The sequence below is a fragment of the Lemur catta genome, chromosome 3 (genome assembly GCF_020740605.2).
Source record: "Lemur catta isolate mLemCat1 chromosome 3, mLemCat1.pri, whole genome shotgun sequence".
NCBI lineage: Eukaryota > Metazoa > Chordata > Mammalia > Primates > Lemuridae > Lemur > Lemur catta.
Genome location: NC_059130.1, coordinates 33,586,274 through 33,613,447, shown reverse-complemented (window position 1 = coordinate 33,613,447; position 27,174 = coordinate 33,586,274). Strand labels below are relative to the sequence as shown.

The 27,174-nt window shown below is 41.3% G+C and overlaps 1 protein-coding gene across 3 annotated transcripts; it reads left to right on the top strand.

The window, feature by feature from the left end:
- On the top strand, nt 1-26,805 carry CD84 (CD84 molecule). Of its 3 annotated transcripts, XM_045547102.1 has the most exons (8): nt 14-105; nt 12,391-12,738; nt 17,903-18,154; nt 18,552-18,671; nt 19,304-19,336; nt 20,709-20,806; nt 21,745-21,807; nt 23,393-26,805. In XM_045547102.1, exons 1-8 carry the CDS (start codon nt 60-62, stop codon nt 23,456-23,458), a joined length of 1,026 nt encoding a protein of 341 aa, XP_045403058.1. In that variant the 5' UTR covers nt 14-59; the 3' UTR covers nt 23,459-26,805. The 3 variants fall into 3 exon arrangements, with proteins under 3 accessions (XP_045403059.1, XP_045403058.1, XP_045403060.1); XM_045547103.1 differs by lacking the exon at nt 19,304-19,336 and having other exon boundaries at nt 1-105; XM_045547104.1 differs by lacking the exons at nt 19,304-19,336; nt 20,709-20,806 and having other exon boundaries at nt 23,393-23,475.
- The last annotated feature ends 369 nt before the right edge of the window (nt 26,806-27,174 follow it).

Below are 27,174 nucleotides of genomic sequence, written 5' to 3'. Positions count from 1 at the left end.
TGAAACTGACTCTGCTAGAAGAGTCCTGTGCTCGTCCACAGATTAAACCCAGGGAAAAGATGGCTCAGCACCACCTATGGATCGTGCTCCTTTGCTTACAAACCTGTGAGTTCTGACTCTTGCTGATCCTCTCCTTATTTTCCATAAAGTTTTAGAAATTGCTCTTAAGGAACATATTGAAGTGTCCCTTTGATCTGTTTTTAACAGAACACCCTGAGTCTCAGCATGTACTGTACTCAGAAGGGAACTAACTGGCTGGGGGAAGACGTAAGGTCCAAATTCAAGTGTTTTTCAGCTTTAAAGTTTCTGCTTCTGAATCGTATCTGGGCTCAGTCTCCACAGGTCTGAGACAAATGTATCGCAGAATAGTCAGCACATGGTAAACCCACCCATAAGACCTGGCAAAAGAATAGATCATCCAAAACCTTGAACGACTTAAAAGCAATTTCTTCTTGGCATTAGAATGTGTTATGTGGTTGTTGACAGAGATATGTCCTTCCTAATTATAGTTCATTGCTCTATCAGCTTAGCGTGATGAATGACTCATTTTTATTATAGTGAAAACTTCATCTCTATAAGCTCCCTTTATTTTCAAAACACATTTAGGGCTATTCCTCTGCTTTTATCCTCCAAAAACTCTAAAATAAATGGGAAAGAGGTTATTATCCCTTTTTTAATAAATATGTCTCCAGAAAGAGGTGGAGAACTTGAATTAAAAATCCTATTTTTCTTACTTTTATGGTTTAACAAGAAACTATGAGACAAAATGAATGTTGGTTGTTATTGGTACAAAGAAAACTATGCAACATTAACACAGGTCTGAGAGTGCTTTGTAATTGCACGTATTATCTTACTAAATCCAAACAATTGCTCCAATTATACAGAAATTTACTATATTCAGAATTTCTAAATCTACTTCTAGTATCTCTTACCAGTTCTGAAAATGCACTAGCAAACTCCTGGCATGAGTGAAAATCCAAGGAACCCAGTGAGTTAGGATTTTCTGAAATGGTAGAATTGACTGTGGTCTCTCTGTTTCCCTTAACCACTTAAAGTTGTGGCTCCTTGAATTTGAGCTTCATGGAGATTGCATCCACTAGTCAGGCCAAGTTTTCAGAGCCTCTGCTGGTCACTCTAGCACAGCAGACAGAAAATGCAAGAAGATGGGAAAAAGAGTTGAATCTAGTGATGTCCCTAATCTTCCAGAGAAGGGTTGGAGAGGGTGGCATTTGACACCACTTAATTCACAAAGCATTCTACAAGTTTTATGCCTACATTCTTATTTCATCCGCACTAAAATCATTGGAATGGGCAAGACAGATAGTATGAATTCCATTATGCAACAAAACAAAAACACACACACAAAAAGAATAAACTAAGATTTAGTGGTTTAAAAAAAATCACCTGAAGTTTCACTACCTAAATTGGTAGAGCTGGAAAGGGACATTGGTTCTTTTAATCCCAAGGCTCTTTCTGCTCCACCTGACCTCCTCATTCATTAAGCTTTCAAATCCTTGATCTCTTCAAAGAGCTAACGTCTGCTAAGATAAAAGGCAGCTCTAGGATACACTTCTCTCATCTACTGAAACTGAAATCAAAGTTCTCAAATCAGCTAGTAGTAAATCACTCACCCATCAGCTTTGTGACCCTGAGGAAGTAAACTTCTAACTCCATTGTTTCAACTTCAAAATGGAGAAAGTATTAATACAATAGGATTGTTTTGAGAAGCAAAATGATAACACGAGTACAACACTTGGCATGGTACCTGAATATATTAAGTGCTTAACCAATATTAGCTAATGCAATTGTTGATTTGATGCTTGCATTTCATACTTTATTAGTAAGGGTCATGGCTTCATTACGCAGACATCCTCTTCTGTTTGGGATGGTCCAAGGAACATAAACAGGAGAAAAATTGGTAGGAGTTTGAGTTTAAGTATGGGCTGTTGAGATTCTGGAAAAGGAATCCAGGGGTGAGATATTTATTTCATCAGGGATCCAGAATTGGGAGTGGGGCTTGTTTTCATAAAAGCAAAGCTAGGAATACTTTCATATACTATTCACCCATACTGAATGGATCTGTGTGCCTCTTAAAGATTACTCTGCAAACATTTTCAGAGCACAAAAAGGGACCCTAAATTCCCTCTGCTACTGTTCCTGGTAGAGGTGACCACTTATACTCAGCATTGAGCTTAGGAGTCAACACTGATTTTGCACATTTCCCTGGAATGCAGAGCAGTTGAAGAGGCTGAGAAGCAGTGGAGAGATGCAGGTAAAAATCCCCATTTTCCCTTGAAGTCACTGGCAGAAGGGAAGTCTGAGTGTGCAAACTCATGACTGCTCCATGTTGGAAAAGTTTCTCTGAGAATCAAGACTCACAGTCTTATGCTCTGACCATGACTTTCCAATCATGGCTTTGGGAACACTGTGACTCTGACTGTCCCTCCACGTATCCTGGTAGCTACTCCCACTCTGGGGCAGAAGATGGAAGAAAGAGTCTGCCAGTTTTGCTTCTTGCCTATCCACTCCACAGGTTCTCTCTCATGCTGTTTTAATTCTTCCTTTTTTCCACCCCTTTTTTCTATTTCTTCAACTCTTCTTATCTCCCATCAGCAATAATAACTGCTAACCATTTCTGGAGCAATCACTACAGGCCTGACATTACTCTAAGGAGTCTACAGTTATTATTTTGTTTAATCCTCACAATATCCTATGAGATGGGTCCTATTAAAATACCCATTTACAGATGAAAACATTGATACATAGAAAGTCAGACGTCATTTAACAAAAAGTAGAAGAAGCAGTGCCCTTGGACTTAGCCACCGAGTCCTGCTCCCTCCACCTGCCTTGCTGCTGAAGTAGAGTAAAATACTGCACCCACTGCTGATGGTTATCACATCTAGAAATCTGGCAGTGAAGAGTGATGATTTATTCACTTCAAGCAAGACAGGATTATTCATGTAAAAGCTTTGCCTGTCTCTACACTCACCCATAGAGGGGTAGGGGCTGGAACAGGTCCTTACCCATAATAGAAACGTAGGTGGGCCAGTAAGGCAGAATGTCCAAGCAAATAACCATCTCCGGACATGGTTCAAGTACCATTCACTTCAATGTGATTGGGGTTGACTTAAATTAGCTTCTTTAAAACAAACAAAAGTCCAATATCAAGATGATCTTGATATTATGTTGGATGTAGAACATAGTCATGGGGCATTCCATCAGTTGAAACTTAAAACCGAGAGGTGAGTGGGCTCCCCTGGATACCTGTCCATGGATAACTGTACTCCAGCCATCATCCTGGGGTTAGAGACAAGATGCATGCCTGGGGAGTGATGCTGGCAAGAGCCATCCTGCCACTGATCTGAAGTCCTTGCATAGAGGGGCCTTCATGATGAAGACAAGGCCTCTGATCTAGAAAGATATTTGAGTAGATGACTATCACAGACATTCAGAAAGAGCTCGAAAGCAGAAGTCCAGCTATAAAAATGAACATAAAATATGTATAGGGAAAACTGGTTATCAGGATATCAGCTCAAAAACCTAGTTTCCAAACAGAGGCCAGAAAGCTGCCCCCTGTTATAACTCAGGACTCCAGAAGGAGAAAGTAAAGGCCCACTGATCTGCTGAAGCAGCCCTGGAGATCAATATGGTGACCAACAAGGCGGCCAGAGCACCTTCACAGCAGGAGCCCAACAGTCAGTGCTAGGCCTCTGAGGCTACTAGAGCATTCCCGATCAAACCTTTCTTGTCTTGGACCATGGAGAGGGATGAATCTGCAAGTTGCGGGGTAACTAGACTCACCTATGTAGAACCTGAAAAAGAAAGAGGTGTGAGCAATCGGTTGGGCAACTGATGTTGGTGGAACTGTCTAGGCACCCACGTTCTCTTTGTTATACTCAATGTTCAAGTATAGGCTAGTGAAGGGGAGGAGCAGTAAAACAGGGGATGGCCATGACCCCGTCTCTGTTTTGAGGTATTATGTGTGTGCGTTTTTGTTTTGAAGAAACTGTTTCATGTCAATCCAAATCTCAATAAAGATGACATAAAGTAAAAATTCCAGAGGAAGATAGTATACTATCATACAGGGTTCTTTTTTCTTAAAACCTCATGACCAAGGACTTTCCATCGTTGTGGGGAATGACACAAAACTTCCGGCTGCCCAAGCATTTTTTTCCTCTTTCCCTCTATGTCCCCTCACTCAGTGTGACCAGTTATTAATATAACAGACTCTCTTGTGGGTGCCTCGAGGTAAAGCAACCTCGGCTCATCCTCCCAGGCCTGCAATACTCAGGAAGGTTCCACCCTGACTTTTTGATCTAGGAGGCAGTAGATGAAGAAGAGGAGGGGAAATGTAGTTAGTGCCAAAACAGAAACAAAAAATGCTTATTTGAAGGATCCTAAGAAAGCAAGGGGGTGGAGGTGTCTGCTAAGGAACAATACAATCTTCCCCATTTCCACTCTTATTAATAGCTACATTTCGACTTTCTCTAACATCTCCCCAATATGCCAACCTCGATTTTGCCCTTCAGAGTTGTCTGCACTGCTATTTCAATCTCTGTGATGATGCATATTTGTTTTATATAACAAGCACATACAGTGCCTAGTATATGCCAGGCACTGTTTTAAGAAGTTTACAAATATTAACTCATTTAACACTCAGAACACTTTTATAAGGTAAGTGCTACCTACTATAATCTTCATTTTAAAGCTGAGGAAACTGAGGCATAGAAAGGTCACTAACTTTCTCAAGGGCTAATGGCCAGTATCTGACAAAGCCAGGATTCAAGCCCAGGCAGTCTAGCTCTTAATCACTAAGTCATGGTGCCTGGCAGAGGCCAGGCCAAGAATGTGCCTCAAGGCAAGGCTCCCTTGGGGTCTCTGGATTCTTCTCCATTAGTATACCCACTTGAGAGTGCTCTCATGTTGTCTGATCCTTGTAATTCCTTAAAGTGGCAGGACACCTCTGTTTTATCTTACTTACCAACTAGGACCATGAGACTTAGCAGGTAAGTGACATTCATGGTCATTTAGCTAGTTGATAACAAACTCTTGATTAGGACATGTTTCTTTTTTTCTTTTTGAGACAGAGACTTGCTCTGTCATTCAGGCTAGAGTGCAATGGCATCATCATAGCTCACTGCAACCACAAATTCCTGGGGTCAAGTGATCCTCCTGCCTCAGCCTACCGAGTAGCTGGGACTACATGCATGTGCCACCATGCCCAGTTAAGTTTTCTATTTTTTTGTAAAGACAGGGCCTTGCTTTTGCTCAGGCTGGTCTTGAACTGCTGGCCTCAAGCAATCCTCCTGCCTCGGCTTCATGCAGGGATTACAGGCATGAGCTATAGCGCTGGCTGTAGAACATGTTTCTTGATCCCTAATTCAGGATAATTTCACTATACTGTGGGTTCCCCTTCTGTGGCTCTGTATAGATTGTCTTTACAAACAATATGGAATATTGGAGTAGAAAGAAGTTACAATTAGCCACCCATTCCTTCTTATTAATCAACTTATACCCTTAACCTTTCACACTGAGACCCAGAGACCAGTAAAAAGTTCTGTCTTGCACTCACCTCTTTTTCTTGCTCAGTTTTTTCACTTTTTTTTTTATTATTGTTATAAAAAGGGTAATTGGGTCAGTAGCAAAAAAATTATTCACTGTTTATTCTTTTTTTTCAACAAACATTTATTTAATAATCATCCACTAGTTGTTGGGGGAACAGCAGTGACTGAAACAAAGACTACATTCTTGGTAGTTGCATTGTAGCAATCTCCCCATTGGGGGAAGATTGGAGAGACAATTAATAAATATGCACATGCAATGCTTTAGTAGTGATGACTGCTATGAAGAAAAGTAAAGCAAGGCAGGGCAACAGAGTGATGGGAAGGGAGTCGCTCTCCCTAGCACCTTTCCCACACTGGTCTCTTCTGTTTTAAAACAAAATCAAATAGATTAGCTTTACTTGACCCTCTAGCTACTGTCCTATTTTATCTCCTTTCTTTCACTGTCAAGCTTTTCCTCCACTCCTTACCCTCTATTCTCTCAGCCCCCCAGGCTCTGGCCTCTAACGGAATTGTCTCACTTGCACTACATTCTCAAAGGCCATCAATGACCTCCTAATGCACAAATCCAGGGCCATTTTCCGTCTTTATCCCACTGAACACTGAATTGTTAGACATCAGTGACAATCTCCTTGAGAGCTTTCTCCCGTCCTGTTCCGCGATACTGTCCACCATTGGTGCCTCTCTTGCATTTTTACTTACACAAGGAAGAAGTTTATCTTCTGTTCATGTAAAAAAGTCTGGAGTCAGCAGTTCACGGTTGGTAGAATAGTTCACAAGGTCATCAGGGTCTGGGACTTCTGTCTTCCTTCTCCCCCATCCTCAGTGCTTGGCTTCCTCCTCATGACTCAAGATGTCTGTCTGAGATCCAGCTGTGATGGCCTTCAGGACAAGGAAGACTTGAAGAAAGCAAATTCCCCTCTTCTTAAAGACACAGAAGTCACACACAGCACTTCCATTTTCATTCTGTTGGGCTGAACTTAATCCTATGACCAAAGTGTGTTAGCAGAGAGCAGGACAACATAGTCTTTATTCTGGCTGGCTATATGCCCTGCTGAATATTAGGGATTCCACTACCAAGAATGAAAGAGAGAATGAATATTGGAAAACAGCTGGCAGATTCTGCCACAGCCACCCAAATGATACTTCCAACCCATTCTCTCCTTATGTTCCATCCTTCCAACTACTTACTTAGATGGTCCACCATCATCTCAAATTCAATATTTCTAACACTAAACTTGTCTTCTCCCTTTGACTTCTTTCCAGCAAAAACTTTATCAGTTTTACAGTACCTCTCAGTTTTCCACTGACACAAAGTAGAATCTCAAAATACATGTTGAACAATTGAATTCTATTAGTGCCTCCTTATTTCTTGCCTTTCTTTGCACAGTCTCCCAAATCCAGCCCTTCCTTTCGGCTCCCATTATCATCCCCTGGTTCATGCCCAGGTGGCTACAGCAGCCTCCTAAATGGTCTCTCTAGCCCAGCTTATCTTTCCTGTTATTCTTCCCATACATCATTACTATGTTACAATAATTCTAAAACATTTTCTTACTCTTCATCCTCACAAACTTTAATAGCACCCCTCTGCCTATGATGTAGACTGCAAACTCAAGGCTATCTCAAATCTAAACCTAATTTGTATCTCCAGCTTTACCTCTCTCTACTCTGTTATACAAATATATACTCATCCAATTGACATCACAAGTTCTGCTTCTAAACTTTTATTCAGGACCTGAACCTCCCTTCTTCTCTCTCTCTCCATCCAGTAAAATTCCTCTTCACCCTTCAAGATCCTCCTCAAATTCTACTTTCTCTAAGAAGTTTTTTCTTTTATTTCAGCATATTACGGGGGTACAAATGTTTAGGTTACATATATTGCCTTTGCCCCACCTGAGTCAGAGCTTTAAACATGTCCATCCCCCAGATGGTGTGCACCGCACCCATTAGGTGTGAATATGCCCATCCCCTCCTCCCCCCTCCCACCTGCCTGACACCCAATGAATGTTATTACTATATATGCACATAAGTGTTGATCAATTAATAACAAATTGATAGTGAGTACATGTGGTGCTTGTTTTTCCATTCTTGGGATACTGCACTTAGTAGAATGGGCTCCAGCTCTATCCAGGACAATATAAGAGGTGCTAGATTACCATTGTTTTTTGTGGCTGAGTAGAACTCCATGGTATACATATACCACATTTTGTTAATCCACTCATGGATTGATGGGCACTCGGGTTGTTTCCACATCTTTGCAATTGTGAATTGTGCTGCTATAAACATTCTAGTTCTGATGTCTTTTTTATAGAATGTCTTTTTTTCCTCTGGGTAGATGCCCAGTAATTGGATTACTGGATCAAATGGTAGTTCTACTTTTAGCTCTTTGAGGTATCTCCATATTACTTTCCACAGAGGTTGTACTCATTTGCAGTGCCACCAGCAGTGTATGAGTATTCCTATCTCTCCACATCCATGCCAGCATTTAATGTTTTGGGACTTTTTGATAAAAGCCATTCTCACTGGAGTTAAGTGATACCTCATTGTGGTTTTGATTTGCATTTCCCTGATGATTAGAGATCATTTTTTCATATGTTGGCCACTAGTCTGTCTTCTTTTGAAAAGTTTCTGTTCATGCCCTTTGCCCACTTTTTAACAGGGTTGTTTGATTTTTATTGCTGATTTTCCTGAGTTCTATATAGATTCTAGTTATCAGCCCTTTATCAGATGTGTAGAATGCAAATATTTTCTCCCGTTCTGTAGGTTTTCTGTTTGCTCTCATGATAGTTTCCTTGGCTGTGCAGAAGTTTTTTAATTAGATCAGGTCTTATTTATTTATTTTTGTTGGTACTGTGATTGCCTTTGGGGTCTTCTTCATAAATTCTTTGCCTAGACCAATGTCTGTAAGGGTTTTTCCAACATTTTCTTCTAGAATTCTTATAGTTTCATGCCTTAGGTTTAAGTCTGTTATCCATTGTGAGTTGATTTTTGTGAGAGGTGAGAGGTGTGGATCCTGTTTCAGTCTTCTACATGTGGCTATCCAATTTTCCCAACACCATTTATTGAATGAGGATTCTTTTCCCCAGTGTATGCTTTTGTCTGCTTTGTCAAAGATCAGATGAAAATATGAGAATGGTTCTATATCTGGGTTCTCAGTTCTGTTCCATTTGTCTATGTCTCTGTTCCTGTGCTGATACCATGCTGTTTAGTTACTATACCCTTGTAGTATAGCTTGAAGTCTGGTAAATTGATGCTTCCAATTTGTTCCTTTTGCTTAAGATTGCTTTTGCTATACAGGGTCTTCTCTGTTTCCATATGAAGTGTCTGAGAAATTTTTTCTAACCACTATAGCTCAAAGTAATCTTTCCCTTTTTGAATTTTTACTGCAATTACAGTCTCTACTATTCACTTGAATTTATCATTTACTATCTCATATTTCAGAGGAGAGTTATGTGTATGTGTGTCTTATTTCTCTAACCAGATACTAAGTTCCTCAATAAAGGTAGAGAAACTATTTTTGTCATAGACTAACAGAGTGTATTTCACAGTAAGTCCTCAAGACATTTTTGTGCTACAAGTTCTCTCTGAAATTGGGTTTTTCTAAGGTTCTCTCCAATGATAATATAATGTTTGAGTTCCTTTAGCACCTATAAAAATAAATATTTGGGATGATTAATATGAAGATTCTTTCATTTAAAACTTGAAGTCTTTTAAGTGCAGAATAAAGTCCATCAAGAGTACCTAAAACTGTCCCTCCAGGCTTTACTTGAATTAGCCCTTAGAAATGGCTCTTTATACATGCCCCAGTATGGCCTAGGGAAGCCCCAAAGGGCATGTACCAATTGTTAAGACAACGATCATTATCAACCCCAGAAATAACTAACATTTATTTTGCCTTGGTGGTTAACAAAGCACTTCTACTCATATGACATTATTTGCTGCTCACTAAATAGTTAGGGCAAATATAGTTATTATTTCCATTCTATGGATGAAGAAACAGACTCAGAAATGTTTTGTGACTTTATCAAGGTTGTCCAGCTCATTAGTAGAAGTACAGACACCCACATCTGTGCCTCCTTATCTTTCCCCTACATGCTATGGTTTTGCAGTTGCCTCTCTCAGAGCACAGCTGGAGTGTTTGAAGGTGACATACTCTTCATTTTATGCATGTGCAAACCCTTTGCATTTTCTCAGCAAGCACAGTATTCTCGTCAACACAAGCAACACAAAAAGCAGGACTTCCCCAGCTTTGCTGCCTGATTGCCCTTTGATGCCTCAGCATCACTTCCTGAATGTCTTGCTATGGGAGATGAGACATACTTTTAAAACTGCACCACACACCAACCGTTTGTGGCTGCTCAACTGCCATAATATTAAGGCAGTCTCAGCCTTAGTGAACACCCTACCCATTTCCTGAGGTTTGGTGAGAGAACCCATGAGAATTATGAGTCAGTGGAACGTATGTTCTAACCAACTCCTCACGCCTAATATGAATCCAAAGAGTGGAGTGGCTGGTGTTTAGACACTAGAGCCTATCTCCAAAAATGCCTTGAGACATGGGAGATCTGAGACCAGGACTAGCTAGATAATCGGTGAAACCCTATGCAAAATGAAAACAAGGGGTCCCTTTTCACACAGTATTAAGAACTTCAGGGTGCATAGCAGCATAAACCCAATTCAGGGTTCTTCTGAGCTCAGGGCTCTGCACAACTGCACAGATCACATGTCCATACCTGGGTCATCCAAGTGCCCCTATACAGAAATCATCAGCCTAGTAAAATGGTTTATCTGGGGAGAATTAATGTTCAAGGATTTTGGCAAACTATGACTCCTAGCACCAAAGGCAGCATTAGCCTCTTTCTGACCCCCCAGCAGTTTGTTTCTATTGCTCTTACTATTTAGCACTCATCACATTGTATTACCTTTCATTTGTATACATATCTATCTTATTCTCTGGGCTGTGAGCTCCTGGAGTTGCAATGATGTTCTGTTTATCCCTGTGTTGCTAACACAACACAACATTGGCAGGTAGTTAGCACTTAATAAATATTTGTAGATAAGGGTCCCCATTTTCCCCTACCCATCCCTCCCTGCCGCCCCCCCCCAAGGCCCAGTTATATTTCCTGTTCTTAGCCCTTCCCAACTAAGTCATCAGACCTTGCCCAAGATATTCCTCCTAAGGGAAAATCTTTGTTGGTCTCAAAGGAAAGAGGTTGACATCTGCATTCTCTGGGCCTCTGTCAATAGTTGCTGATGGGCAAGGGCAGCCATAGTGAGGTGGCCCTATCAGGTTAAGAAATCCCTTTGTTTTTGTGACACTTCAAAGCAACTTGTATTCTCAATGATCCTTATTCTTGCCCTCTGTATGCCAAACCCTGGATAAACTTTAGGCTCAGCCTGAACCCAATTATGTGGAAAACTTATGATCTTCAGAGCTTTCAAGCAGCCAGTGCACAATGAACAGCCCCACTAGTTGTTTACAGCTGATACCCTTTCTGATGGGTCAGTGCCCGTGTCATTTAGGCTGTTAAATGTTTTGAATATTACCCGTGCTGGCCCCAAACACTGTTTCTCACTAAAGACAGCTCAGTGAGAATGACATGATAATGAACAAGAGCAGGAGGAAGAACAGAAAAAAATATATTTCCTCTCATTTTACAAACTATGTATTAAATCAGTTTATCTTCACAAGGTCATAGAGGAGAGGAAAAGGGAAGAAAATAAGCTTTTCATTTTCCTATGTTACATTGTTAAAGTACTCATCCTTCAGCTTTCACTCGGAAATGTTCCCTGGATTTCCAGAACAGACAGAGTCCCCTGGCTATTCTCTCTGGAGCACCATGATAGTCACATATTTTGTGTCTGTCCATTTGTTTGCGTGGTCCTCTGATCAAAGTTGGTATCTGCTCTTAACTGGAAGTTCTAGGAGCGGGAACTACATCTGCTTTTACCCACCATTGTAACCCCAACTGCTTGTATCTTGCTTAAAATGTAGATGCTCAAACAAATTTGTATTATAAATTAAATTAACAAACACGCACCACAGTATCTGCACCAAAACTGATCCTGCATAAATATATACATTAATTCATAAATGAATGAATGAATAAATGAATTTGCTTACTTCAGAAGTTGTTTCAAAAGAGTCTAGGAAACACATCAGTGAATTCCATTTATTAATTCATTCCACAAATATTTATTAAGCACCCTCTATATGTCAGGTACTCTTCCAGAGTCTGGGATAGAGAAGTGAACAAAAAAGACCCCCAAAAATCACTAACTTGGAGAATATTTTCCCCAGAATCTCCAAAGCACTCTCTGCCTGTATCTTCCAGGAAGAGAAGCAATATGTAACTTGCTTTTTACAAAGATCCCAGTAAAAGAAAAGGCAATGACCCAAGCATCCATCAGCCCAGATATTCCAGGTTCTTGTCCCAGCTCTTCCACTACTTGGCAATATGATCTTGGGAAAGAAATACTCATAATACTCTTAAATATCTTAGACCTCGTGGAGGTGGTGGCCTTCATTTCTCAAATGCCTTCTAACTTCCAGAGTCTATAAATCTAGGTAAACATGTTTTTAATAAAATGGATCCCTAGAAATTAACTCAGACACTTTGTTTTTGAATGAGAATCCTTTAGAAAATTTAGTTGTCATAACATATTAAGTATACCTAAAGTAGAATGCAAACAAACAAAAAAGGCATCCTTAAGAAACTAGATGAGCTGCATCTGTGGCAGCTCCTCAGGGGGATCCGAGGCCAGGAAGACAAGGAACTCTAAAAGGTACAACAGTCAGATGGCTACAGTTTTCCATTTGTGTCCTCAGGCCCAGAAGCAGCTAGAAGAGATGCAGACTTCCTCACTATGAATGGGATTCTGGGGGAATCAGTCACTTTCCCCTTAAATATCCGAGAATTGCAGCAAGTTATCACCATTACTTGGACTTCTGGAACATCTGTTGCTTTTGTAACACCAGGAGACTCAGGAACAGCACCCAAAGTTACTGTGACTCACAGTAATTATGATGAACGAATACATGTCTTAGGTCAAAACTACAACCTGGTTATTAAGGATCTGAGGATGGAGGATGCAGGAGACTACAAGGCAGACATACGGTTATCTGAAATGAAGTCTTCCCACACTATCACCAAGTGCTACAACCTGCAAGTCTATCGTAAGTCATGGGAGTTCAGAGGGCTTGTCTTTTATTTTTACTTTGCAAATTTGCAATCTAAAGAATCCCTATATTTCTTATAATTAGATTTCCTAAATATTTTTATACTTATAAATACTTATGTATTAATAAATACATCAGAACTTATAAAGAGGATGCAGTCTTATTGTAGTCCTAGCTTTGCCAGTTTTTTGCTATGTACTCTTTCATCAGCAGTTTGTCCCCTGGGCCTTGTTTTTCTTTTTTATAAAATGTCAATAATCATGCTACTCACTTCCCAGAGTTACCGTGAGAATCAAATGAGATAGTATATGCAAAGTTCTGTTTTGAAATAATTATAGATGCACAGGAAGGTACAAAGAAACATACAGGGAGGTTCTGTGTCACCTTCACCCAGTGTTCACCTTGCATAACTACAGCACAATAGCACAATATCAAAGCCAGGAAATCAACATTGGTACAATCTAAGGCGCTTATTTAGATTTCATCAGGTACACATGCACTCATTTATATGTGAGTATGTGTGTGGCTCTGTATAGTTTAATCACATGTGTAGTTTTGTGTAACCATTACCACAATCAAGATGATTAACTGTACCTATCACAAGATTCCTTCATGTTCTCCCTTTATAGCCACACCCACTACCTCCCTCTTTCTCCCCCCAACCCCTAGAAACCACTAATTTGTTCATATCTATAATCGTGTTATTTCACAAATGTAATTCAAATGGAATCATGAAGTATATATCCTTTTGAGATTGGTTTTTATCGCTCAGCATAATTTCTCTAAAATTCATCCAAACTATTGCATGTATTAATAGTTTATATCTTTTTATTGGTGATAGTATTCCATGCTATGGATGTAATAGTTTGTTTAACCATTTACCTATTGAGGGTCATTTTAGTTGTTTCCAGTTTGGAGCTGTTACAAATAAAGCTGCTATGAATATTTGTGTACAAGTTTCTGCATAAAATAAGTTTTTATTTTTCTGGGATAAATGCTTAAGAAGGAAGTCGTATGGTAAGTCCATTTTCAGTTTTAAAAGAAATTGACAAACTATTTTCTACTTTACATTCTCACCAGGATCATATGAGTGTTGCAGTTTTTCCACATCCTCACTGGCATTTGGTATTATTATTTTTCATTTTGGACATCTGATGGTTGTGTAGTGACATCTCGTTTTAGTTTTAGTTTGAATTTCTCTAGTAGCTGATACAAAATGCTTTTTAAAGGTAAAATATTAGAGCTATTTGTTATCATCATTATAATTGCCATAATTCACTGGGAGATGTGTGTGATTTGTTATGCAATGCTATCCAAAGTGTGGTCTGTGGGCTAGCAGCGTCAACATTACCTGGGAACTTTTTGGAAATGCAAATTCTCAGGCCCTGCCTTCCGCTCCCAGCCCTTTGGGGGTGAATGAAGCTCAGGAATCTGTTTAATACCCTCTCTGGATTATTCCTACATGTGCTACAGTTTGAGAAGCACTGATCTAGAACTGCCCTGTCCAATGTGTTAGCCACTAGCCACATGTGGCTCTCGAGCACCTGAAATGTGGTGAGTCCAAACTGAGACGTGCTGAAAGTATAAAATGCATACCAGATTTTGAAGTCTTAGCACCAAAAAATAGAATATAAAATATCTCAATAAGCTGTATATTGGAGACAGGTTGAAATGACATTTTGGATATATTGGGTTAAATAACATGCATTATAAAATTAATATTACCTGTTTATTTTCACTATTTAAAACATGGTTATTAGAAAATTTTAAATGACATAAGTGAATCACACATTACATTTCTAGTGGACAGCACTAGTTTCTAGCATAGAAGACATTTGGGCTATTGCTCAAAGGTTTCACTCTCCATCTGCCTCATAGCAGAAAAAGACAGAAATGTGACTAATCTGTGTTGTAATAGATACAATTCAGGTATATAGTTCACCCATTAATGTGAGTTCCATAAAGGCAGAGACTTTGTATGTTAAGTCTGTTGGTTTATCCCCAGCACCTATATTGCCAGGCACATAGTGGATGCTCCAGAAGTATTTGTTGAATAAAATTATGAATGAATCATAATATTTGCAGGTTCCACAGTGCCTGACAATTATAAGTGCTCAGTTAATAGAGGATGATTGAATCAGGTTGTGTCTGGATGGAAGGCACAGTGGAAAGAACATTAGTGTTGGAATTAGACAGACTATGCCACCTATGTGACCTTGGGCAAGTTGTTTAACCTGTCTGAGCCCAAGTTTTCTCACCTATAGAATGTGGATTATAATAGGTGGTATTAAATGAGATGTTAATTTAACACCTAGTATGGTGTATGCCTTAAAGTAAATGTTTAATGACTAGTACTTATTGTTAATTTTTTAATCCTTAGGCCCTTTTAAAATTCTAGAACTTCCTAGATGAAGAAGGCTCTGAATTGGGCTTGAATTATGTAGTCAAAGAACCATATCCAAGTGTGGACCCTTTAGAAAATATTTGACTCATTCAAGAACTTCAGTCGGGAAAATAAAAAGGATATTAAATTTTAAAAAGTTTATTTTTATCCCTTTATATGTTTAGTTTTGCCTGCCCAATCTTCAGGAGATGTTGTACCACCTGCAATTAGGGCAGACTACAGTAAAGTTATAGAGAAAGCAATGTTGTACATGTAACGAAATCTGTACCTTATGGGCAGTTAGTTGAGAAGATCAAGAGAAGGAAATTGATGTTTATTGAACACCATGTATGTGTCCAGCATTCTACTACCCAATTTCAAGATTATACAGGTAATACATATTTAAGCAATATACACATGACCACAGCAAAAGATAATACAGTGAAGTGTAACTCTCCCTTCTCAGAGGCAGTGGCTGTTGCCAGCTTATTTTGTCTCTTCTTAGATAACTAATGTAAATGCAAGTATAGGTAGATAGATAATAGACAAATTTATATGTGATATCTCATTGAATCCTCACAACAACCCTATCCAGAGGAAATTGTTATCCTGGTGTTATAAATGAGGGAGCTGAAGCTCAGTGAAGCTGTACACCTTCTCCACCATTCTACAGCTAGGGGTAGTGGGGCCTGGGTTCTCAGCCAGGTCTCCAGTGGCTTCCACACTCTTGGCTTGGGAGGATGAAGATCTGTCAGTCATAACTCTGACTTTCTCTGTCCAACATCTTTGTGTAGGTAACAGCTCCGTTCCTCCTAGGAAAAATTGGATGAGATCCCATTCTTCACCACTATCCTCCACCTCAACACTCACCAAACAGAAAAAAAAAAAAGTCTTTCTAAAAATAGGCAAATATGAAGCAGTGACATAGACATTCTTGTAAACCAAATTTCTAAAGAAATACACACACACACACAATTTGGTTCATTTTTTACTAATTCACATCTGTATCTATCATTATTAGAGCTAATCAAGGACTTTACTCCAAACTTCTTTAGAAGGTTTGTTCCAAGTCACCACTAATTTTAATCTGGAATAAAAGCCCTCTAAGAGACTGTTGGGATCAGGGTTTCTGGCTAGCTTGGAATCAAAAATCTTTACAGCTTCTTAATATTCATGTTTTACTCCTTCACAAGCACAGATTAATGGCTCTCATATTCATACTGCTGAACTTACTGCCTTTCTAGACTCCATATTAATTAGAAGGTTACTTGCCAGTTCCTTTTGACTCCTCTTTTCCTTTCCTCATATGGCTACAGCGGAGAGAACAAAAGTGTACTAAACTTACCAACTCTGAATGTGGCTATATTCTTACTTCCTGGTAAAAGAAAAAAACTTCTCCTTCCTTCTGCCAGCTCCAGATCTAGCTATTACTTGAACTTGAATATGATTGTTCTTTAGTAACACTTTACTACTCTACAACTTTTACGGTTTACCTTTTAATTGCTCTAGTAAAAACGTTTTTTTAAATGGACTTTTAAAGAGATTATAGCTTTTCACCATGGATATTTTAAAACAAAACAAAGCAAAAAACTTAAAAAAAATACACATACACCAGAAAACAGAACCAAAATTGTTTTTAAAAGATTGTTTCATGAAATAGTGTGCTGATAAATGTTCAACTGACTCTTGATGGGGTGTGTGTGTATGCATATATATATATATATATATAATTTATATTTAGTATAAATTTTATTGACATGAAGAATGTGTAGCACAGTTTTATTAATGAAAATAAAATATATGATAGTCTTTATTGTAAATTATATATAGCCAATTATTCTCACAGAATGCTGTCATTGATTTTTGCTGACCATTTATATCCCTAACCAATCTATAGTTGCAACTGATGATTGAGTATAGTTCCAACATGAATATTGGTTGATATTTTCATTTAAGTTAACTAATAAGAAAAAAATGATTCAACAAAGACACATAAATTGGAGCATCACTTGTTCATCCATGACATGAGCAGCTTCTTTGCTGAATTGGATGATGGTTATCAAATAGTAGAAGAATAGTTTCTAATTTTTTGTGCTATTCACAATGTAATGGCTACAGATATGATACACTTTTAAGTTTAATCTGCATTAGTAACCTTTCCTCCATTGCTATAATATTTTAGTCCCCAGCAACAATCAACAAAACAGTAAATCAAGCCCTGGTTTATGGCATTTTCCAGTTTCTGTGGGGTACATACTCCCACTATGGCTGATTTTAAGATGTGCACAGCTGGAAAGACATGCCCACTAACCATTGTTACAAAGGGCAGATACTATAGATGGAAATAACTTCAAGAGCACAGATAGTAGTAAAATGTAAAAAAATAATGAGATGCCAGGCACAGTGGCACATGCCTGTAGTTCCAGCTACTCAAGAGACTGAGACAGAAGGATCACTTGAGGCTAGGAGTTCAAGGCCAGCCTGGGCAACACAGGGAGCTCCTGTCTCTACAAAAAATAAAAATAATAAAATAATAAAAAATAAAGTGAACAATTCAATGACTTTTTAAAAATAATAATTAGAACATAATGAGTTTTGAGTATTTATTACCTTTTTTTAACATAATTTATTTAATTTTAAGTTTTATAGTTTAATTTTTAATAATGGCTGTGTTTAACCACTACCTTGCAAAATTTCTGAAAATTGAACAATCATCTCTCCAAAATTAGCACAAGCCAACTCCAGCTCACCACTGTCTCGTATGTTTTCCTCTCATAGGCCGGCTTGGGAAACCAAAAATTACACAAAGTTTAATGACATCTGTGAACAGCACCTGTAATGTCACACTGACATGCTCTGTGGACAAAGAAGAAAAGAATGTGACATACAGCTGGAGTCCCCTAGGAAAAGAGGGGAATGTCGTTCAAATCTTCCAGATCCCAGAGGACCACGAGCTGACTTACATGTGTACAGCCTGGAACCCCGTCAGCAACAATTCTGAGTCCATCTCTGCCCAACGGCTGTGTACAGGTAACCAGCTCTGGCTCTCTCTCCTGGAGAGTCTCAGAAACCACTCTAAGGAGCTGCAAGGCCTGAACGTGGGCCTCATTCTCTAGGAGAATGTGCCTGCCTTATGCTGGGCCTGGTCCCTAGGGGCATCTCCTCCCAGGAGGCCCACCGGGAAAGAATTCAAAGCCTTCTGAGAGATGCTAAGCATTTCAGGGTGTTCTGCAGCAGCTCCTGCTCAACTCTCTGATTTAGTTTTTAATCCTGACTTTTAATAGCAGAAAGTATAGTTCCCCTAGAAGCTTTGGCACTCTCTTGGAGAGCACCCAGTTTTGATAATGCCCCTGAATGTGGACAAGCCTGCCCAGCCTCTTGGGCCTATTTCCTGAGAGTCAAGACTCATTGTATCTTCTATTTCCAGATGTCACAATGGGCTTCCGTGCTCATCATACCAGGTTGCTGACTATGCTGGCTGGGTTCTTTCTGATTGTTCTCATTCTATCGTCAGTGTTTTTGTTTCATTTGTGCAAGAGAAGACAAGGTAGGATTTTCCCAGAAGGTAAAATGTGGAAATGCACTTTTTTTTCTCCCTGGGACTAAAGTCATTTTTCCAAGGTGTTGTGGAGAGGTCCTTTGTTCCAGAGAATCAACCTTCCTAAAATCTTCACCCCACCACCTCCCAGAATGAAGGTCTCTGTGACATCACCCTGAATGGTCTTCAGGATCTGTTCCCGAGATCACCAGTATTGGGTGGGCCCAGAACTTGGGTTCGAGTTTAGTACTGCCATTAACAAGCTATGCTTCATTGGACAAATGTGTTCATCTCTCTGGCTCAGTGTGCTCACGTGTGAAATGTTCAGACTAGAGCGTCTCTGGGGTCACTTCCAGTTTCACTGTATTTTGATAATGACCTTTACAGAGTCATTGAGGGTCATGTACTAATTTTGTATCCATGATTGTCACTAAATCTCTGTGAATCCCTCTGGCTCTTTCTGTAATTGTGCCATTCTCAATTCAAAAAACCTGATCTTAGACCCCTAATTAAGCATTACACCCTCCTATTCTCCCTTATCCCATGTCCACCCAAGATCTTCCTTTTCCCAGCAATCACAATAAAACACATGGAACATTTGCTTCCATGTTCCTGACTCTCTTTTGGGTATGATTCCTCAGATTCCTATTTGAAGATCTTCACTAAGAGCCCTGGTAAGTTCTCAGCCATGAGTTTCTCTGAATAACATTTGGGAGGGTTGGAGAGTTCACAGCAGTGGTTAAGACAAGCATTTACTTTGCAGTCAGTCTGCGAGGGGCGAAGGTCCCAGTTAACCATTTACCAGCTACCAGTTATTTTATCACTATAAGCTGCCATTTCCTCAGTTATAAAATATTTATAAAAAGTAGAGCATCCTGCATATATTTATTAAGTGGACTAAATGGAATTACACATATAAAATACTCGGCCCAGTTCCTGTTGCATAGTAAGTACTCAGTAAATGTCAGCTATCATATTTATAATTGACGGGCCTGGGCATGGTATAGAGGGGGCGTTCTAGGGGATGGGGATGGGGATTTGGGACTTGTGTCATACTCAGATGGCCTCATAATGGGGGGAAATCACAGCCTGCTCAGGACACAGACGGTCTGTAAGGTCCCTCAAATATACATGTGTCTTCAATCCCTCACAGCCTTTTGGGGAGAGAAAAGGGTTATTCTTTGCATCTATAGAAGAGATAAAAGAGAGCACTCAGTCTGCTCACTTGTACCAGGTCTGGGGCAGGGGCGGGGATAGGACAAAACTCTGAAATGTTGAAGCCCTGTGATAGTACTCAGCTCAGATCTGTTGTTTGTAGCTGTGTTGGTGCTCTCGAATATCAAGGCCCCAAATTTTGGCTATCTATTTTTGGCTTGACCCTAAGATTTTCTGTGTTGGTAGAAAAGTACTCCAAAGAAAAGGAGTACACTGGGATGAATGCCTCTTCTACCCCATAAAGTTTTTACAGTAGGGACTTATCTACTGTCTTTGCTTCTCTGAAGCCTTACACAGAGCCTGACACATAGAAAGAGCTTGATAAATGTTTATTAGCTGTGTGAATCAATAGAGCAGCAATAAATGTTTGTGGAGCATCTACTATGTGGTTGACATTGAGGTGGTTACAGTAGGGTACACACCAGAAGAATGCAACACAGTGCATAACTAGGGAGAGAAAATCAAGTTAAAAAACTAAGACCCTGACATGAAAAGTCAGCTAGCCATTTAAGGCAGTCACTGCTGTGGCCAGAGACACTTAGTAAGACCCTGGGTGGAAAAGCTGCCTTTGACTGCCCACACAGGGGCTGGGGAGATTCTCTTTAGCCTCACTTGGACTCTAGAGTAGAAGAGAATTCCCACTGAGCCACGTGCAACCTCTGGAAAGAGAGAGACAGTCCCAGAATCTACACATCCATCTCAAGGGATGAAAGCCATTTAACCCCTTAGGGCTTCATTTCTTCACCTTAAAAAGAGAACATTGGAGTAGATTATTTCTAAAAGTTCACCCACCTTTCACAGAATGTGGTTCTATGTTTATTTGTGAGACAGATGCTGTATCAAAGAAAACGATATACACATACATCACAGTTTCAAGAGACACCCAGCCAGCAGAGTCCAGGATCTATGATGAAATCCCCCAGTCCAAGGTGAGCTGGGGCTAATCATGGTGATCCCCGCTCCCACCATCACCAGGTTGGGGAGTCACAGGCAGCTATTGCTTTCTACTTGCTGTTGTCTAGAGCGCAGCCACCACAAAACTCTGGAGGGTCCAACCAGGAAATACCATGTCAGGGAAATGATGCCAAGAATCTTTCTATGAGGACAGGAACGTGGCCAATTATCACCCCATGGCAGCCTCCATGGGTTGTAGCCATGAGTTTCCACAAAAAGCCTGGCTCCAGGCTGGATGAGAGTCATGACTAGGAGTGAACCATCCCCTAGAGGGGCCTCACACACAACAAGGGAGCCCTGGTGTGAGGTGAGGGCTGTTATGTGACTACTCACATGGTGAAGGTTGCTAAGGGGACTTCGAGGCCACAGAACTGACAGAGAGACCCCCTTGAACTACACTTCCTGGTCTAGCAGCAGCAGCAGGTAGCTTTCCTCAGACTCAGAGTCATTCTGTCCTACACCCCTCTTCCCACCTGCCTTTTCCCTGCCTGCCCCCGCCTCGCCTCCACCCTGGATCACACCTCCTCTGTGCTCCCACCCACCTGCTTCCATGAAGTCTGCAAGGAGTGAAGGGGAAATGAGGTCTGCTTGGTCCGTCTGGCACTGTGTGTGGACTGACAGGCCAGTTGGATCCATAGAGCTGTGGAAAGCTAACATGCTCACTGAGCAAGACCCAGTCTGAACCACACAGACCCCTCCTCTTGGCTCCTGAGGTTTTGTGGCCCCCAGGCCCTACCTACCCACTCCTGGCCCTGATCCTCTCCAAAGTTGGATGGAGCCAGCACTGAGGCCAGGGGAGGTCCCACCTAGTAAAGTGGGACGAGGGAGGGCTGAGGTGGGGCAGGATTAGGAAGGGGGACTCCTGCTGTTGGGCCTGGGCTCCCTCACTGGGGGGAACATGGGTGTTTTACAGGTGCTGCCCTCCAAGGAAGAGCCAGTGAACACCGTCTATTCCATTCTGCAGCTCTCTGATAAGGTAAAGCTATTCTGGCTTTTTATCCCTGTTTTCCTATCTGCCCAGCCATTCTGGTGTACCCAGTACATCCAACCAGGGGCCAGCTGGCTCCCGTGGGACACTTCTCCATACCTCACAGAAGTAACTGCCTAGGGCTTTGCTCTATAGCTGCTCCACGCACATACAGAGCCCTGCTCCCCAGGTCCATGGCCGTCTACAAGTTGGTCTTCTTGGGATGCCAGTCCCACCTTTCACATGCAAAAGCCCCCAGGCCTCTGACTACAGTATGGGAACTCCTGCCCCTATAACACCCAAGGCCACTGCTAGCTCGCAGTGTGAAAATTAGAAAACAGGTGCCTCCCTCTCATAAGTCACAGGCCCACATCCGGTGCCCCAGTCGGCAAATGGGACAGAAGCTGAATTTCAGTTCCCATTTGCTCCCTCAGCTGCCCATTTACTGCACGCGGCCTGCGCAACCATTTGTAGTGGTCTAGTGACACAATTTCCTGTGCCTTATGTCCTTCTCTGCAAAGTGCAAAGCCCTGTGACAGGACTGTAAGTTTTTGGGGGATCTAGAGAGGGGTTGTCACTATCTGAAAGTTCTCACTTCTGCTACGGTCAGGACAGATTTGGGGTCACTTGAAGTATCAGATGTTTTGTAAACACTCCTGTTTAATAGCTGAGCTACCAGGCAGGAAGCTAAAATGAGTAAGAATTAAGAGTTGATTCTGTAAGGCAAGAGGGAGGACATCTGTGAGATGACAGGCAGGGCAGTGCCACATCCTTTTAAGGGGAAACGTGAAGCACAGGGCAGTTTGAATGTCAGGATAAGCCAAACGTACTGGAAAGCCAGACCAAAGGACCTGTACTTCTGCAGTGATCAGGAGAGGGGAGGAGGGGAACAGAAAGAGGGGAGGAGGAAAGGGGAAAAGAGAAGCCAGAAGTGAGGGCAGGGTACCCAGCATGTTTGCACCAGGACTTGAAGGCAGTGTGAGGAAGAAGATTAACCTAACTTCCCAGCTGGTGGACAGAGAAGGAGACAACATTTGAGGAGTTAATCACGGAGTCCTGGATTGAGAGATCTCAAAGTAAATCCTTACAGGCAAGTTGGATGGCAATTATTCATCAGTCAGTGTTTAATTTAAACCTAAGACTCCTCGGGCCAATGAGACAATTGTTTGCAGCTCTCTAAATGCCTAAAGCACTTGAGATGCTAGTGGTGACTCACCAACTGTGTATAGGTGAAAGAGGAGTTACTGGGATACAGAAAGAACTAGGGCTTAACTAGAAACAAGGAATCCACGTAGCTTGAGCCTGAGTATTGCCTCAAGCCTATAATCAAAATCAATGCCAAATACTCCTCCCCACATTCCTTTCTACTGCTCTTTTCTCTTAGTTACCCAGGGGCTCCCAACTGGGTGGCTGGAGCAGAGGCAAGGGACTCAGCAACAGATAAGGCCCTGCTCCCCCAGATTTCCCCAGCACTGGGCAAATCTAAGGCACCCCTCTTGCCATTTGCTTTACTCTCCTGGGAACCTCGCTGGACTGGCATTGCCCAGCAGCCACTTTCAGTTAACAAGCTCTCACATATCCCTCTCGTGCACAGATGGGGAAAACCAGCACACAGAACAGCAAACCTCTGGGAACTTCAAGCTATGAAATTGTGATCTAGGCTGCCAGACAGAGTTCTCCTTCTGGAAACTGCCACCCAACCACCAACATTGGCAGGTACCCTGGACCCAGCCCTTCTCTGCCCAGCTCTTACTGGGAGATTGCAAATCACCACATCCCAACATGTAAGCAAAGCAGTAAAACTTCTGTTGCTGGACATAGCTTGTGCCTAGATGGACAGATGGATGCATGTCCTTTCTGAAATGGCTCCCTTCTGGATGAATGACAAAGCAAGTTCCCTAGTACAGTGCTCTCCAAACTTCTTCACAACATAGCACGTGCAGCAAATAATATTTTTATATAGCACACTGGGATAGAAAAAAATCAAGATTGCTCACATCTGTAGGCTGCATATGACCAAAGGCTTCTCATTACTGGAAGTGACAAACCTGCCCGGCAAGGAGGGGATCAATATTTTGCACACCTGTAATATGTCATGGTACATCAGCGAGAACACTCTGCTCACACTCAGTATATGTGAGTAGCCCTGGTGCATGGCCTCCACCAGTCCCTATAGCACCTTGAGCAAATTAGCACGTTTGTTCAAGGCAGGTGCATGACTTGGAGAACAGAGTGTGGGCTGCACATCATTCCCCACCCATCCCTTAGCCTGAGAACCTTTTTTCAGGGTACAACTGGCTCAACCAGCCCAAACACAGATGATGGTCCTGTGTGGGGGAGGCTGCCAGAGTTGTGACTGTCAGCCATGCAGACACACTCCCCAAATGCAGTGTTGGAAAATGCTCTTTCTGTGCAGTCTAGACTGCTGGGGTACTTTTCTTTGGGTTCTACTTCAGAAGCCTCGTAGGACTTTCTTTCTGGCCAAGCTTTCCTTCCAAATCACTCCAAGCAGCCTCAGCAAGAAGCAGCAGCCATGCCCAGAGCTGAAGCTGGGCCTTGAAGGATGGATGGAATTTGGATAGAGAAGGAGGAACACAGAAGACCCAAGTGAGAGAAGCATGAAAATGAGCAGAGGCCTGGATCTGTAGGGTGTGTTCACGGTGCCTCCCCAGATATACCATGCATGCTCACAATCCCTTGCCTATGCGTGACGGTGCCTCAGTGCAATGGGCCCTCCCACCCCTGTGCATCCACACGTCCTTCGATGCCCACCTCAAATGGCACGTCCTCTGTGAAACTATCCCTGCTATTAGTAGCTAAAATTAATCATGGCTCTTTTTGCACTCCTTTTTTTCCTTTGGTCCTTCTATCACTATATTTTCATTCTGCCTTACAACATAGATAATTATTTGTTTTCCTCACTACATTGTACACTACTTACTGGCAAGGTCTATGATGTATTCATTGCTCTGTACCCACCACCATCCAACATAGTGCAGTGTATCTTGTGTGTGAGCAACAAATGCAGTTGAATAGGATTGAAAGTGACCAGCCAGCTCGAATAGAAGGTCTGTTCAGTCTCCCAGGAGAGCGAACTTGGGGTGGGGCCAGTGCACAGGCATTCTTAAGGTGGCCTTTGGGCTCAGGATCACCCTGTTCTTATCTCTCACTGCTTCTTTTCTATGTATCTTCTGATTCATGAAGATGCAAGTTACTCACCCCTTCCCTAGGGCTCAGCTCTCAGATTTTCCTTCTGTAAAATGAATGTGACCTTATTTTCCCCTTCACAGTCTTCCACATGAACTAGATTGTGACCAACAGGTCTATAAAATCAAAGTATTCTTTCAATGGAACAGAATCTTGTGTCAGACCAAGATGTGCCAGTTTTTTTAAATGTGCATGGAAATTGAAATCCCAGGGACAGTGCCCTCTAGTGGAAAGCACCAGTAAGCCAGGACAGTCCCTCTTCTGTCACACACACCTTGGGCTTTATATGGGGACTCAACTAGAAAATGAGGAATGTTGCAGCTCATGCTCCTCAGAAGAAGCAAATGAAGCTGGTTTAAAAATGTGACTGTTAAAAACATCTATAAAGCACTCTGAATGACACAGCCTACATGAGACGAGCTTGGCTGGGCCAGCTTGGAAACTGGGCACAGGCAGGAAAGAGCTTGGCCGATCTGGGTGGTGTCCACAAAGAGCACTTCTCAGGTTCCGCCTGGAGAGAAGAAGTGACCGGGCTCTATTTTCTTCTAGATTCATTACTTTTCTTCTGTTTTCACTTTTCTCTGATTTTCCTTGGTTTGTATAATTTTCTCAAAAATAATTAGTGACAGTCTCTAGTGATTGTAAAATGAAGCTTGAAAAACAAAGACAATAAGAGGCAGTATAATGAGTGGTCACAAACGTGGACTCTGACGGTAGAGTGCCTGGGTCTGAATTCTAGTTTCTTAGCTATGTGACCTTGGGCAAGTTATTTTACCCTCTCTGTGCCTCGGGATGCCCATCTGTAAAATGGGGATAATATTAGTTCCTACCCGTAGGGTTGATGTGGGGATTAAAAGAGGTGTTGCTCATGTAAGAATACGACGGCACATGGTAAAGCCCTGGATTATTTTACGAGCTGTTCTTACAGGCCTGAAACCTTCATAAGATGCTAATCCAAACTTACAAAATTAACTTCTTGCAACAGAAATGCAGCTGATATTATGCTAAATTAATACTGTATATCAAACATTTGACTCTCCTCCCTCCCAACTCAGATCTATTGTATTATACACGATGTCTGTCCCTGAGTTATTAACACACCACACTCTAATTACCTGATACTATACGTGTCTCCCAAGCCAGACTGAGAGAACAGGGGATATCTCTAAATAATAATAATAATAATAATGATAACAGAAATGGAAAGCTCCTTGGGGGCAAGGAGCCGGTAATAATTCATTGAGGGTTTACTTTGTATTCCAACTGCTACACTAGATGTTTTATACATTATTGGCAATACTCACAACACCCCTGTAAAGCAGAAATTAATTCTTCTAGTTAACATTAAGGCTGATGGAATGAATACCTAGCAAGTAACTTTCTAATTAACATGGAGTCTAGAAAGGCAATGAATTCAGCAGTGTAAATATGAATACCTTAGCAAAGGCAGGAAGCTGCAAAGATAGGATTTGAACTCAAGACTGCTTGTCACCAAGGGCCAAGCACTTGCATTCTGCCATGCTGCCTCTCTTTACCTGTTGTGGATTCTCAACACCTGGTACTTGGCCTCAGGTGTAGCACACACCCGGCACTTTGCTTGACACATAGTAGGTGGACCACAAATATCTGTTGAATGAATACTTGCATATACTAATATTTAAAGGTATTAAAAATAGCACAAAGTAAATATAGTTGTATATTAATTCTATATCATCCATAAATTTTACCTTGTAAGTGCCTAAGAAATGGGACTAATGGCTCCATTTATTATATAGGTAAAGACAATAAACATTATTTTATAATGCATCTATTCTTTTTTTGTGTCTTTATTTTTCAAGTTCAGAAGAAATAAAGTAAGTAGTTGTAACAGCAAACAGACTATTATGAGATGGTCAACATGATAAAAGTCCTGTGCAGTCTGAAAACCCAGGCGCTGAGTAGACACAAGGAGACCCAAGGGATTGAAAGGAAAAAGAAAGTTTGATGTGAGAGAGATGATTGGGACTCTGGGAGGAGACTGAGAGGCTAAAGACAGGGAGCTCTAATACCACAGACAGCAAGAAAGAGGGCAGCAGAGGTGTTTGGCTACAGGTGGAGAAGGGAGTTCTGCCTTGATCAGCCTAGAGGGAGGAAAATTGGGCACTTAAATCACAGGCTTTGGGTGTCATC